Raw genomic sequence first — 16,001 nt, 5'->3', positions numbered from 1 at the left:
TTCACACTGGAACCACACGGGGTTAAACCAGGCCTGGAAACGATGTTACATGAAAACGAACTGGGAAGAGAGAGCAAACCCAGTTCTACCACTGCGGCCACTGGAGGAAGAGCAACAGCTGGAAGGGAACACATGGCTCTCACCAGCAGATCCCACTCGGAGCTCCCAGCTAGAGCCGGCTTTCTGGGGCAGGAGATCCTCCGGGATGAGGCTGGGCATCCTTACAGGGGCTCAGCTCTCCATAGCACTGCTCTGGGATGTGAAGCCTCTGATCCTGCAGCTCCCTCTGCTCTGCCATGGAGCAGGTCTCCAAGCCTGGCTGCCAGGCCCCAGTCCAGGCGATGAAACACAGAACAGGGAGATGAGGGAAGAGAAGGATGAGGGAAAACAGGGTCCCCTCTGATGGAGCAAAACCCATTCAAGCACAACCCAAGGCCACTGCACGCAGGCAGCTTCCAAAGCATCGGCTGTATTTTGAAGCAGCTCTCACCCACTGGGAATCCTCACAGTGGGACAAAGGGGACTCTCCTGTGCTCTGCCAAGGTCTCAGTTCTCCCACTTCACATCAGGGCACCAAAAGCCCAGAGCTGTCACAGCTTGACTCGTCCAGCGCACCACAGCATCCCTCCTGCGCCTCTCCACCGTTCCCACCAGCGATGGCTCTGCATTCAGTTTACTGGCTTTCATTCCCTGCGAACCCCTCCCAATATATGCATCTCTAGATACATATATAGATATAGATTTACATATGCAAGTACCTATATCTATATACATATATTTATTTTATACGTATATATTCATTTATGCTTTTAATGAAGTGCTGTGCTTTCAACTGCTGCCTTCCTCCTCAGGGATCCGCTCCGGCACACGCGTCTCAGTCCGAGGAATGAGCGCTGGGCACTCTCATCTGCAAGCAGCACAAGGGAGGGCATCAGGAGCACTCAGATATCCTGGATCATCCGCCTGGGCCGGCGCTCCGGGGCCGCTCCTCCTCCCGTGCTCCGTGGGGAACGTGCTACTGCGGGTTCTTCAGGATGCGCCCGTGTCTGAAGTCGTAGACGTGACGGCAGAGGAACACCAGCTCGGGGTCGGTGTCCTCGGGCACCTTGCGGTGCAGGGGGGTGGAGTACTCCTCCGAGGGAGGGACCATGATGGATTTCCTGCCCGGGATCCCTTCGATGCGACGCTTGGCCAAGGCACAAAATCTGCAAGGCAATCACAGCAAAGAGTGAGCACCAACCTGCTGGTAACCATGGAATGGGTTGGGGTGGAAGGGACCTTAAAGCTCCTCCAGCTCCAACCCCTGCCACGGGCAGGGACCCCTTCCACTGGAGCAGCTTGCTCCAAGCCCCTGTGTCCAACCTGGCCTTGAACACTGCCAGGGATGGGGCAGCCACAGCTTCTCTGGGCACCCTGGGCCAGCGCCTCAGCACCCTCACAGGGAAGAGCTTCTGCCTAAGAGCTCATCTCAGTCTCCCCTCTGGCAGGTTAAAGCCATTCCCCTTGGCCTGTCCCTACAGGCCCTTGTCCCAAGCCCCTCTCCAGGTTTCCTGCAGCCCCTTTAGGCACTGGAGCTGCTCTCAGGTCTCCCCTTCAGGAGCCTTCTCTTGTCCAGGCTGCCCCAGCCCAGCTCTCTCAGCCTGGCTCCAGAGCAGAGCTGCTCCAGCCCTCGCAGCATCCCCATGGCCTCCTCCGGCCTCACTCCAGCAGCTCCATGTCCCTCTTGTGCTGTTGCCCCAGAGCTGGATCAGGACTGCAGGGGGGGTCTCCCCAGAGCACAGCAGAAGGGCAGGATCCCCTCCCTGAGCTGCTGCTCACACAGGTTTACAGAATACACATGTATAAGTAAGGACGATTTCCTGCCTTGCTCAGCTTTTAATTCCAAGTTGTATTTTCCTACGCTGTCCTCCACTGGTGTCCCAGGGTCATACAAGTACAAACGTTTGTGAGCTCCTTAAAGTATATATTCAAAACCTGCGTAGACAAGGCCCTCAGTGCCATGCGTTAGTGGTGGCCCTGGCAGTGCTGGGGAACAGCTGGACTCAATGATCTTAAAGGTCTTTTCCAACCTGGTTGGTTCTGTGACACTACCCAAACCAGACTCAGAATGACTCCAGAGTGGAAGCAGCACTCACATTCTGCAGTACACAACTCGTACTTGGAGTGTGATTCATCCAGCTCCAGCTTGACCAGTCTGTAGGGCTGGGACCGTTCTGATGGGTGATGGTTGGGAAGGGAAGGACTGACAAGAGCTGGAGGCAGATGAAGGTCCCAGAAGGCTTCCAGTATCTGAAGGGGGGCTATAGGGAGCTGGGGATGGACTCTTCATCAGGGACTGTAGTGACAGGACAAGGGGTAACGGGTTCAAACTGAAACAGGGGAAGTTTAGATTGGATCTAAGGAAGAAATTCTTTACTGAGAGGGTGGTGAGGCACTGGAATGGGTTGCCCAGGGAGGTTGTGAATGCTCCATCCCTGGCAGTGTTCAAGGCCAGGTTGGATGAGGCCTTGGGTGGCATGGTTTAGTGTGAGGTGTCCCTGCCCATGGCAGGGGGGTTGGAACTGGATGATCTTAAGGTCCTTTCCAACCCAAACCATTCTATGATTCTATAGCAGCAAGTAAAGAGCACCACCTACCTGCAGTACTCTGCGAAGGTCAGCACGTAGCATTTCTCCTCGATGCAGGCAACACTGTTCTCGTCCTGATGCCGGGATGCAAAGATCTCATTCTGCAAGAGAAGGAAGGAAGAGGTCACCCCGGAGCCCACACCTTCACCCAGCACCCCAAAGGGGAGTCTATCAAAGCATGTCCATAGCAGATGCTCCTTAGAGCTAGCACTGCATATAAGCCAGACGCCTTCCAGGTGTTTTGGGTCTATTTACAGCGTGCACCAGAATTTCATCCAGCAGCAGGTTGGGTATAAGGCAGAAGCTCTTCCCTGTGAGGGTGCTGAGGCGCTGGCCCAGGGTGCCCAGAGAAGCTGTGGCTGCCCCATCCCTGGCAGTGTTCAAGGCCAGGTTGGACACAGGGGCTTGGAGCAAGCTGCTCCAGTGGAAGCTGTCCCTGCCTGTGGCAGGGGTTGGAGCTGGAGGAGCTTTAAGGTCCTTTCAACACAAACCAGGCTGGGATCCTATGAGATGTTCATCAGCGAAACTGAAGACAGGCTGAGAAAGTTGGGGCTGTTCAGCCTGGAGAAGAGAAGGCTGCTTGGAGACCTCAGAGCAGCTTCCAGTATCTGAAGGGGGCCTACAAGGATGCTGGGGATGGACTCTTCATCAGGGACTGTAGTGACAGGACAAGGGGTAACGGGTTCAAACTGAAACAGGGGAAGTTTAGATTGGATCTAAGGAAGAAATTCTTTACTGAGAGGGTGGTGAGGCACTGGAATGGGTTGCCCAGGGAGGCTGTGAATGCTCCATCCTTGGCGGTGTTCAAGGCCAGGTTGGACAGAGCCTTGGGTGCCATGGTTTAGTGTGAGGTGTCCCTGCCCATGGCAGGGGGGTTGGAACTGGATGATCTTAAGGTCCTTTCCAACCCTAACTATTCTATGATTCTATGAATCACCACACCTTGCTCTGCACCTTGGGGTTTTGGGCTACTCTTTCAGTCAGCACTACCTGAGTCACCTGTGACAAGCCCATCCCCAGTGCTCAGCCCAAACCCTGCACTCGCAGTTGAAGTCTTGTGTAATGAGGCAGCTGTGCAAAAACCTGGCTCAGTTCCTCCTGGCCAGGCTTCCAGGGCTTCCTGCACTGAAGTGCAACTGGATACAGCCACGCTTCACTGATGGAGCAGGAAACTATCAGGTACCACGTTCTGGTTTCAAAACCCAGCTGTGCCCTGCATCCAGGCAGTGCCGTTCCCAGCTCTCATCCCTTTAGTTAAGAAAGCAAGACAAGGAAGAAGGCACCAAGTATGTGATGGGTTATAAGCAGCAGTCACTTCCCCATTCCCAGTTTAAACCCAGCTTGTTCTGTCACCCCATGCAAAGCAGAGCAAGGTGTGAAGCCGTAATGATTCACATGGGTTTACTTTTAAGAAGCAAACTATTAAAGTGGCACAACAGCCCCGAGTCAGTCCTTAATTCTCATAATAAATCCGGACAGGGGAGGATGACGCAGCCACATCTGCACAACACAAACACGTTGCTGGAGTTTAAGCAGCAGATTAAGGGATTTATGATAAAGGCAGCATGAGATACGGGTGCTCCATGGCTTTGAACACTGCCAGGGATGGAGCAGCCACAGGCTCTCTGAGCCAGCGCCTCTGCACCCTCACAGTGAGGAGCACCTGGCAGCAGCTGCCTCCCAGCCCAGGGACAGCTCCATTCACCCAAACCAGCAGCTCAGCCCCGACTTTGAGCCCACCCAGAGGTACTGGGAGACCCCTGGGCTGATGCCCTCTCCCCACAGCAGCACAGAGGCAATGGATGCTCTCACCCCCAGTGTTGTGTCCGTACGTCTCACCTGGTGCATACTGGGGTTGCGGCCCCCCTGCGTGTGCTCTGGTCTGTAGTACCACAGGAGGCTCATCATCAGCTCCCCTGCAAGAAGATGCATTAAAACACGTCAAACCTCAGCTTTCATGGAGTGTTTTCCCACTAATATGCAGCCTCCTCCTCCTGCTCCATCCCTTTCATTCCCATTGCTCTCACGGAGAGGCAGCTGTGCTGTGATAAATATTTCATGCTGAACTAGAGGTGTCCTTTGGTTACAGCAAGAGGCTGCATGAAGTTGTCACGCTGCTACTCTCTTACACCTTCACCCTTTCTACGTGTGTTGCATTGCCACAGAGAGGTCAGGGAGGCACAAAAATAGAACAGGACACAAAAATCCAGTCTTTCCATCTGAAGGAAGTAGCCACTTGGACACAAGCTGGGAGAGGTGCTCATCCAAAGCTCAGCACCTGCAGCATGAACTCCAGGTTAATGCTGGAATTGCTGCTGCAGGGTGATATGACCAAGATGGGCCTCACCACACGCTGATCACTTTTACATATAACTTTATCTCTGCTTTTAAGCCAGACCTGTGCTTTGCAACCTCTGGCACAGGTTCCTTGGCTCGAGTATCACTACTCAGACCTGGGACCATAACATCAAACCCACACTGCTCCAATCACCACCTCTGCTCGGGTCCCATCACAAGGTTCTGCAGACAAGCCCATGCTCCACACCAGCTCCCAGCCCAGATGTTGGGGAGAGCACCTGAGTAAACAGCAGCTCCCGAGACATCTGTTGCAATGAAATAATGCAGGAGATGGTTGCTAAGATGGGCATTTGGCAGCTATTCCGTGCTCTCATGCCCAGGAAGATTTTGATAACCAGTCCCAGGCTTGTGATTAAAGAGCATTTCAGCTCCTGGAACGACCTGAATGAAAGCCATGGAGTTCCATCTCTGTGTCTTCATTACCCAGGCTGGCAGCAGTGGAGCTCCCCAGACACACCTGCAGCATTCCCGAGATCCATCACCCCCTGCTTCCACCTCAGCTGCCAAGCACAGACACAACAGACACTCTGCTGGCTCAGTACCTGTCTTGGGGTCTTCCCACAGTGCCGATATCTTGGCCACGTAGGGCATGGATTTCTTCCGGGGTCCTGACTTCAAGAGGACCGTGTCTCGCACCCGGATGATCTCCCCATCTCTCTCCACAGCCTGGTAGCTCTTGCGAACCGCCGGCTCTGGTTCGTTCTGCACCACGAGAACACAGAAACAAAGCAGCCTGAGTGCACGGGCAAAGCGTTGGTTCAGTGTCTGCTACCCCAACCAGAGAACCCTTTGGTCCTGCTGTGAAGGCAAAACCTGCCTGAGCCTACTCAGAGCTGAGTGCTTCCACTGCAACAGAACTCCAGGAGAAGTCCCACAGCGTAAGACCACTCACGGCACCTCTATTCCCACCTGGCTGGTTTATAATAACAAAGATCCCGGAATGGTTTGGGTTGGAAGGGACCTGAAAGCTCCTCCAGCCCCAACCCCTGCCACGGGCAGGGACCCCTTCCACTGGAGCAGCTTGCTCCAAGCCCCTGTGTCCAACCTGGCCTTGAACACTGCCAGGGATGGGGCAGCCACAGCTTCTCTGGGCACCGTGGGCCAGCGCCTCAGCACCCTCACAGGGAAGAGCTTCTGCCTTATCTCCAACCTGAACTGCCCGTGTTTCAGTTTGAACCCATCTCCCCTTGCCAGGTCAAAGGAGTCACTTCTCCCATGGGCAGGGCATGCACAGGTAAAGCAAGTTCCCCGAGGAGCAGCACCCAAGTGCTCCCAGGTCACACGTGGCCACTGGTTTCCAATGGAGCAGCACACACCTATTTCTCCTGCCCGGTGCTGGCAGTGAGGAGCAGCTCACCAGAGAACAGCACCTCTCACAAAGAAGGGATTTACGGAATTAACCCCCTCATTTCACAGGCATTTCCGTCACACTCAGAGCTACAGAAAACAAGATATGTTTTGAATAATATGCATTTACCTGATATGAATGTTGTAATAAAACATTAAGTATTTCACATGAACAGGGCAGGGAGGCCATGGCATAAAGCCTTCCTTAACAAGATTCCCAACACCTCCTTTATGCCCTCTAACATCACAAAATGATCACTTTTTGGACAATAAACTAGAGGGATTTATGTTCCTTTTGTTCTAAAACTCCTTTGGGAATGCCTGCGCAGGATGGGTTTAACCTCCTGCCACAGCACCCAGGCAAAATCGGAAGCCTCAAGTGCCAGGACTTAAGGAGATTAAGGGTGTGCTGCTCCTTTCCAAGTGTCAAAGTCTGAGTGACGGATGCAAGAGGCCGGTCTACGGCTTCTACAAGCTTCATTCTTGCACAGCCCATGGTGCCCATAAGCAGCCTGAAGAGCTGAAGCTACAGAACCTGTCCTGGATGATGCTCTCAGCAGCTCCAGGTTACACCACTGCACCCAGCAGCAGCACAGACACATCTGCCTGGACCTTACTGCATGGTCTACGCCTTGTCCCACCTCCCCAGAGAGCACGTGGGTCCAGGTCTCCAGGCCACAGCTCTGATGTTTTAATAACACGATGGACATTAACTTCTTCCCCAATCAAAGTGGACTTTACTGTAGTTAATTCCATTTCCTGGCAGGAAATCTCCCATCCTGCAGGAGCCAGTGTCTGCCCCTGAACACAAGTGATGGGAAAGTATAGACAAGGAGTCCTTGAAGGAGTGACTGACCCTGCCATCGCATGAGAAAGGGGATACTGGTTGCTAAAGGTCCATCTGGGAACCAGGACACTGTCTCTGTGCTCTCTGGGAGATCCCTGCTGGGCTGCAGATACCATCAGCAAGAACAACACCTTACAAGAGCTGCCTTTAGACAACTGCTCCTTACAGCATAGCTAAACACCCCTCATCTTCCCAGACAGGTCTGCCCTAATCCCAGGGGAAGCAGCTGGAGGACAATGTCTCTGTAGGATGGACTCACACGTGCCACAGGTGCCACCCTTGCAAACACCAAAGCCAAGAAGTACTCATCACCATGGCTTGTGAGCTGATGCTAGCACAGGAGCAGCAGCTTCCCCTCCCTTCCCCAACCGCCTGTCCTGCTGTGCGAGGTAATAGCAGGGCGTGAAAGCAAACAAGGCCAGCAGCAGCTTGGCCCTGAAGCCCAGCCAAAAGGCACTATTTGCTGCTTTGACTCACCATTTGCTTCCAGGAGGCTTCAGATGGCACATAGTGAGCACCTCCACCATGAAGCAAGGCCCAAAACACTCTCAAGCCTTCATGAAGATCCCGGAATGGTTTGGGTTGGAAGGGACCTTAAAGCTCCTCCAGCTCCAACCCCTGCCATGGGCAGGGACCCCTTCCACTGGAGCAGCTTGCTCCAAGCCCCTGTGTCCAACCTGGCCTTGAACACTGCCAGGGATGGGGCAGCCACAGCTTCTCTGGGCACCCTGGGCCAGCGCCTCAGCACCCTCACAGGGAAGAGCTTCTGCCTAAGAGCTCATCTCAGTCTCCCCTCGGGCAGGTTAAAGCCATTCCCCTTGGCCTGGCCCTACAGGCTCTTGCCCAAAGCCCCTCTCCAGGTTTCCTGCAGGAACAAGGGGGTCCACCTGCACACACAGAGCCCAGCACTCCCCAGGCACCTACCACCACATAGACAGCCTTCTCACAGGCTGCGCCCACAGGAATCCAGCCGTTGGTCGCTCTCCTCCTGCTGATGCGCTGCTGCTTTGGGTGGGAATGGCCTCCGGCTGCTTTGCTGTCCGAGGCGTGGAGACAGCCCGGGGTATTCCGGAGGCCAGACTTGGAGCCGCTGGGAGGCTTTGAGCTCTGTGGACATTCCCGGGCCATGGTCTGAGGGTCAGAGTTGGGGGTCTGCAGATGAGGAACGGGTTCTGCAGCCGGTGGCACGCTGGGTACAGGACATCCTGAGAGCGGGTGGGCAGGCGACGCGGGGTGCCCGGCCACAGGGATTGTGAGGTTCAGCTGGTCCAGAGACTTGCAGCCTTCTGACAGGAGGGAAGAAAAGACACATTTCAGATGGATCTCATCTGAGATACAGAAAACTACCCAAGGGTGTTCCCCAGCTACCACCGCTTCCACCTGAAATCCATGGAATCACAGAACCCCAGCCTGGTTTGGGTTGGAAGGGACCTTAAAGCCCATCCAGCTCCAACCCCTGCCACGGGCAGGGACCCCTTCCACTGGAGCAGCTTGCTCCAAGCCCCTGTGTCCAACCTGGCCTTGAACACTGCCAGGGATGGGGCAGCCACAGCTTCTCTGGGCACCCTGTGCCAGCGCCTCAGCACCCTCACAGGGAAGAGCTTCTGCCTAAGAGCTCATCTCAGTCTCCCCTCGGGCAGGTTAAAGCCATTCCCCTTGGCCTGTCCCTACAGGCCCTTGCCCAAAGCCCCTCTCCAGGTTTCCTGCAGCCCCTTTAGGCACTGGAGCTGCTCTCAGGTCTCCCCTTAAGGAGCCTTCTCTTCTCCAGGCTGCCCCAGCCCAGCTCTCTCAGCCTGGCTCCAGAGCAGAGCTGCTCCAGCCCTCACAGCATCATCCCCTTTATTGCATTACAGCAGTGAAGTCTCTTCCCATTGTAACTTCATTTTGCACTGTCAGTGGACTCAAAGCAAAGACATTTCTAAGCCTGTGCTGCTCCAGTGTCAGTGATGACACCGCAACGAACCCATCTGAAATGGCCCACGCCACACCAGCCAGTAACACACATCAAACTGGCTGGTGTCCAAAGCAGTTCTGGCTTCTCACTATGTATAAAAGAACTAAAAGGCTTATCAAAATGATGGGAAGGATTAAACCACACTGGAGAAAGAAGCCGGCTTCCCTCAAAAAGCCAATTTCCAACCAGGGAAAACGAACATTCTCCAAATGAACCCCACTAACATGAAACAAGGTGGAACAAACCTATGCCAGATGATGCAAGCTGCCGCCTGCAGCAGAACCAGGTCCCTGCAGCAGGCTCATTCACACAACAGGCTGGTCCATCGGCTGGCTCCACCTCTCAGAAGCACAAGAACACCTCACATGGCTCCAGGAGGCACGGAACCAGCCCTCAACCCGGGCCAGGGCGTGCAGCACAAGAGCAAGGAGGATCTCAGTTACCTTCTGTCAGCAGGAAGGAAGCTCCCAGGCCAGTATAAAACACACCCCTGGTTCCTACACCTGAAAGCTCTTTGGGGTGACCAAGAGGCTGGCTTCAGGCAGCCCCAGGAGATGCCTCCAGCCCAGAGCATGCTGACTGGGGCTGCCATGGGGCTGCTGAACACCAAAAAGTGAGAACCCAGCTGAGTTCACCAGGCTCCAGCTGAGTAACTGCTGCATTCCCATTGGAATCACTGCCTCCAGGCTCCCACTTGACCCTCCCTAAGAGGGCTGCAACAAAGGCACTGCTGAACCACGAGCGTGAGGACTGATAGAGACCATCCCAGACCCTGCTGAGCCCCAGCAGTGCTCTGCTGTGCTCTGCTCTGCAATGCTCCTGCAGTGAGCAGAGAAATCAGGCTGTGAGCTCATGTCCCGCCTGGCCTCAGACTCTCAGAGCAGTGAATCACCTTGGAGGATCCTGCTTACAAAAGCACTTTTCAAACCTGAGCTAAAGCAAGACCAAGCTTCACAAAGGCATCTACTGCAGCTGAGGGCAGCAGCACAGAGCCCAAGGCTGCTTGCTTGACTGCACAGCTCCCAGCCCCTACGTCAGTAGGAAGGCAGCATCTCCCCCAGCCTGCTCCACCTCATCCCACCACTCTGCTCACTGCAAAACATCCAACAGCCTGATCCCTCGATCTGTACCAGACAGCGATGGTTCCATATGAACCTCACTGAATCCCAGACTGGTGTGGGTGGGAAAACACCTTAAAGCTCCTCCAGCTCCAACCCCTGCCACGGGCAGGGACCCCTTCCACTGGAGCAGCTTGCTCCAAGCCCCTGTGTCCAACCTGGCCTTGAGCACTGCCAGGGATGGGGCAGCCACAGCTTCTCTGGGCACTCTGGGCCAGCGCCTCAGCACCCTCACAGGGAAGAGCTTCTGCCTTATCTCCAACGTGAGCTTCCCCTGTTTCAGTTTGAACCCATCACCCCTTGTCCTATCATACCAGTCCCTGATGAAGAGTCCCTCTCCAGCATCCTTGTAGCCCCCTTCAGACACTGGAAGCTGCTCTGAGGCCTCCACGCATCTCCTCTTCTCCAGGCTGAACAGCCCCAATGTTCTCAGCCCATCAGTGAACATCTTGAACACACCAAGACAGGCACATCCAGCTGGATCCCCTTGGACCAGTGCTCTCAGATGGGAGCCTGTTGCTTGCAGCCAACGTCCTCCTTTAATTCCCTAAAATCACCCACTCCAGGGAAGGACGAGGTGTCCGAGGTGCACACACACATAAAAATGGGCTCCTAAGCTCAAGTCCTGTTTATATTCCAGGAGTCCTCCCTATACGCTTCAATCCACAGAACAAAGTCTAAATTACTCTGATGTTACAAGCTCTTAAAGCTGCTCACAGGAGGGAAATCACACCAGGCAAGATGCTAGCAGCGGGGTGACACACGGGCAGTAAATACATGCCCTGGGAGCCACAGCTGCCCCTGCCAGCACCAGGAGAAGTCACCAAGGTCACAGGCGAGGCTGCACGCTCCAGAACACGGTGTTTGCAGCCTCCTGGCTGTACGGAGTCGGAGGCCCCAGCATGTCCAACTGCAGGAGCAAAGCAGAGTGATGTGAGCTGGGGGCAGTACCTGGGGAGCTGTCAGACTGCTGCTGAGCTTGTCCCGACAGCATTTCACTTGGAAGGGAGCTGCAGCCACAGGGAGCTGCTGCTGCGGGAAGCGGCACCGGGACAGCGGCGTCTTTAGAGAGAGAGGAAATCCTCCTTCAACCAAACACTCCTGGGTTTCAGCAGCTTCCTCCAGGTGATAAAGCCCGGCTCAAACCCAGCCCCGAACCCAGGCTTCAGCCTCCCACCTGGAGATCTGGTCTAAGTGGGTAAGTGATGCCCTGTTCGACTCAAACACGTGGGTAAGGGCCAGGCTGATGTCCCCAGGCCCAGCGGGTGAAGCAGCAGCCTCCTCTAGAGCCCACGCTGGCTGCAGCACTTGATGGCTGCTACTCAAAGTGCCGGTGTCTGATAAACACCACCCCAACAATCAAAAGCTGGTTTCCAATGGCAAGGCAGAGCTGAGGATAAAGCACTGCAGGCAAGGCCTGGAAGACAGGCAGGGGCCAGAAGAGAGCCAGACAAACAACTCCACACCTCCTGCACCATCACCTTTTCTCTTCTCAATGCCTCATTTTCAGACATTAAGAGCAAAGACGGGCCCACTCCTCACCAGCTAACAGTGTACCTGGCACTTTTAGCACCACAGTGAGATACAAGCAAGCGTCTGTTCAAAGAGTAGACTCAAACTGAACAGCCCTGATCTATAAAATGTAAAAGGCTGCCTCCCCCATAGAGCTCACACCAGCAAGAGCCTGAGGACAGGCCCCCTCTGCTTCCTCACACCACTCCATAAGGATGCTTCAGTCCCAGGAGCAAGCTGCTGGGAGTGGAGGAGTAACTCAGCCCGATGAAGCGGCACAGAAGCCTCACAGAGCATGTAGGAACGAAACCCCCCTCGTTTCTCCCAGATCAAAGCGAAGCTCCAGCATGACAAGTCATGAGTCACCTCCTCACTGCCCAAACCCTCTCCCCGATTCTGGGCTCTCCACACCAAGAAGACCTTCAGTGGGAAAAGCCCCTGAGGGCTGAAAGCGATGGAAGAGGAGGTGAAACACAGATTCCTTCCGAGTCTCCCAAGCCAAGCAGCACCACGTGCAGAAGGAGCTTGCCTCCTGGCAACGCGATCCCTTCCTCGGGCAGCAGCCCTCCTCTCCTACAACACCAAATGAGACGCGCCTGCACCCCGCACCCTGCACCTTACCTGCTGCAAAAGGCATTTTGAAGGGGTAGCTGCTCCGTCCTGCGTGCACGCTGCTGACCCTGCCCTCCGGCACGTGCATGACCCCGCAGAGGCTGTAGGTGTTCAGCGCCGTCCCTTCTCCGCAGCAGTAGGGAGAGTTACACCAGTGCAGGGGCTGGAAGGGAGCACCTGATGGCAGGGAACTGGGGGATACCAAGAGCCCCTCGCAGGTCGCAGACTGCGAAAGCTCCTCCTTGGGGTAAACGGAGCAGTGAGAGTAGCCACTGTATCCACTTTGGCCACAATAAACATAAAAGCCATTCAAGGGAGTCAGATCCGAGGATTCATAGAGACATCCACAATCCGTGTGATTCCCGGGCACTGGCAAAGGAGGGAACTGCTGCACGGGAAAGGAAGGCTGATGGAATTCCTGTTTGGGGGTCGGGGATTTCTCTCCAGGTCTTCCATACTCCGGCTTCATGGAAGCTTGTCCACCCATAAGCAAAGGCAGTCTGTGGTAGAAACCCTCAGTGCTAGCATAGGAGCTGGACAGGGGCTCGTACGGGACAGGTTCTGTGGTGCCATGGAGCCTTGAGGAGTCCCGCTGCTCCCCTCTTCCCAGAGCGTGGCCTGCCCAGCCGTGCCGACCTTCCAGTTTTAAGCTTGCCAATTCCTTCTTGGATTTGACACAATTCTTCCTGCTGGCTTTAGCCCATTTGAGCGTGGATTTGGAACAGTGGTTCTCAGACTTGCCCTCTCCATCCGATTTATTCCTCAGCTTTAGGGGTTGGTCTTTCTCATGGGTCAGCTTCAGGAAGGCCACAGCATTGAGGCTGGCCAGTCTCTTTGGGGTGGGATGATGGGAGATGGCACCGTCCTCCCTCTTTGTCCCATCGTCAAAGACCTCATCCAGCGCATGGTCACAGCTATTGCATTTCTGGCCGGGCTCGTGCCGGTGTTTGCCTTTACCTGCTTTCACAGCTGGTTTTTCCAGTGCGGGCCAGCTGTCCCCAGCTTTGCATTGCAAGCTCTTACCGGCACAGTCCACACTGGTTTTAACGGAGTCCCTGCGGAACCGCCTGCCAGACAGCAAGCCATCATCACGTTCAAAGAGCAGGTTGTTCACAGCCTCTGCGTTCAGCGAGGCCAGCCGGCGCTTCCGGGGCTCCGACGGGGCAGGCTCCACGTCCTGCTCCGTCCCTGGATAAGTCATTGTGCACTTTTCCCCCGATGAATCACTCTGCCCTGCTCCCACAGGCTGAGCCTGTTCTGAGAACAGAGCAGGTCCCAGGCCCATCCAGCTGGGAAGATCCTTGGTTTTACAGCTCGGGGGCTGTTTGGACAGGGATCCGGCCACGTCCTCCAGCCGGGTGAGGAGCACTTTGCAGGTCTTCTTGTTGACAGAGGGCAGCAGGCGCCTGCGCAGCGGGTACGTCTTGCGCACCTCGTGCAGGGCCTTACTTCTGTTCGTCCCCACAAAGCCACCGGGACAGCTGGGAGCCTCGGAGGTGTCTCCATCCCGCTGCTCTCCGCACTCGGCGCCGGTCCCGTCCATCCTCCTGCTGCCTGTTGGTGACGAAGCTCGGCCAGCAGAACCAGCTGGATGTTTCAGAAGGAAAAGTTGTTTCTTCCGGGCATGCGTCATAGGATCAATGCCCAATCCTGCAAGGAACAGAAGGAAACGTCTATTAATGTCACTGCGAGGGACCCAGCTCCTCACAAAGCACCAACTGCCAATTAGGAAAGATTTGGGGAGCTTGTTTCTGCACACAGAAGAGTCTTTTTGGGTGATGGCCAGTTAAGCCTATTAAGAGACAGGATACAATTAGATGGGGTTTAATATTAAGCCATAAAACACGACAGTAATTAAAAGCAAGGTGGGGACAACAAACACCACAGCAGCTGGAGAAAGCAGGGGATGGCCAGAAAGCTGCTTCAGCAGCCCCAGCCCACATCCCTCTCACACCGATGCTGCTTTGAACACGTTACAAATCCTCATCCAAGCTGCTAAAGCTCATCTCAGCGCTGGTCCAGAAGTAAATCCCAGGTATTTGCCTGCATGTTGATACAGGCACTTGGTTCCTTGTCATTTCGGAGACAATCAGAAGGAAAACAAGAAGTCCACCTACTCACAGCAAAAGCAAACGTGGTCTATTAAGCCCAGATCTGCCAACATTAATAAACTAAACCCATGCAAATCCCTCTCCGCAGGTTAGAACCTGGCTTCCTGCTGCTCCCGTCCTTCCCCACAGTTCCTTTTTACAGAAGTTGTGGATGTTAAACCCCTAAATCACCACATTCAGCAGGAAGGCCCTAAAAAGATATTCATGGGAGGAAAAGGAATGCCTCAGCTGGATGTCATTCCCGACTGTTCATGGAGATGCTGCGTCAAGTCCCTGCTCAACCCCAACAAATCACTGAGCTATAAAGAGATAGGGATCTGCACTCGGAGCAGGAGCCGCCTCGCTGAGGGCAGGGCTGAGCACACCAGCACCTCATGAAGCTGCCACGCATGGGATGGCTTCAGCGCATCTGGGCTTTCCCGAGCGTGGAGAACATTACAGGCATGGTCCTGCTCTGATTTAGTGCAGGAGGGAACCTTGCCTGCAAGGCACAAGGCACTGCAGCCTCGGCAGCAGCTCGGCTCACTCCAAGCTCCGGTACAGGACACGTTATCCAGAGAGGTGGCGGATGCACCACCCCTGGAGACATTCAAGGCCAGGCTGGATGTGCTTCTGGGCAACCTGATCTTGTCCAAGGTGTCCCTGCTCGTTGCGGGGGGCCGGACTAGATGAGTGCTGAAGGTCCCTTCCAACCCAAACTACTCTGTGATTCGATGAAAGGTGAGGAGGAGGCATCAAACCCAGCAGAAATGGAGACAAGAGCTGGCTGCCTTCACCCACAGCACCAGTAGCAGAGGTTGCGTGCTCCAGGCACGCAGTGAGTCCATCCCATTCTGAGCGATATAGGAATAGATTCAATGAAGTCTCTACCTGAGCATTGGCAACAGCCAAAAAAGACAATTCCTTGCATTTAATGGTATTTAGGAAACCTCAGATTCCCTTTATGTGTACCAAGGAGTTGATCTTTGTATTACCATCTATTTAGGAGTGGTCTGATCTGCCCTGCAACCAGGTATTTGGCTGGACCAGCCCTCAATCGACACCACTGACACTGATCTGACACTTGGAGGCTTTTAATTAAAGCTGCTACTGCTGTTGCAGTGATTAGAACCCAGCCATTGAATTACAACAACTGCTCATTTGATATGGCTTAATCAAGCTGATAATTACATTATCTATTTGAAATAAGCCCAACGTGTTTTAATTGACTTGCTTATATATGCATTAACTAAAAGAAACTCAGGAGTTGAAAACCATTGTGGTTTGCCCATTGCTTTTCTAGATGTCAGGCTCTTCCCAATGTGTTTCGGGATAAGTGACTCCTTACACCCTATCACAGCCAGGATACATCCCACGGCTGTGCCCAAACAGGAGTGCGCTGTGGGGAGCACTCATGTCTATTCATGTTCTTCTGATAAGAGGTTCTGGGAATGAGGGGGATGCTTACTGAGGTAGGCAGACTGTTACCTCCGGAGCTGGAATTCTGCCTGCACACGAGGCACAAGTGACCACACA

The 16,001-nt window shown here is 54.5% G+C and overlaps 1 protein-coding gene across 1 annotated transcript; it reads right to left on the bottom strand.

Moving 5' to 3' along the window:
* Positions 1–1,015: 1,015 nt before the first annotated feature.
* BAHD1 (bromo adjacent homology domain containing 1) lies at positions 1,016–14,020 on the bottom strand (the record flags this gene model as incomplete). The annotated part of the gene is made up of 6 exons (XM_080619041.1): positions 12,385–14,020; positions 8,104–8,465; positions 5,528–5,687; positions 4,467–4,543; positions 2,637–2,728; positions 1,016–1,205 (listed from the first exon to the last, which is right to left on the bottom strand). The coding sequence occupies exons 1-6, from the start codon at positions 14,006–14,008 to the stop codon at positions 1,016–1,018; spliced, it is 2,505 nt and encodes an 834-aa protein (XP_080475167.1). The 5' UTR covers positions 14,009–14,020.
* Between the last annotated feature and the right edge of the window lie 1,981 nt (positions 14,021–16,001).

The sequence above is a fragment of the Psittacula echo genome (genome assembly GCF_963264785.1).
Source record: "Psittacula echo genome assembly, chromosome: 5".
NCBI classification, from domain to species: Eukaryota; Metazoa; Chordata; class Aves; order Psittaciformes; family Psittacidae; genus Psittacula; species Psittacula echo.
This window is presented reverse-complemented; position numbering and strand designations above follow the sequence as displayed.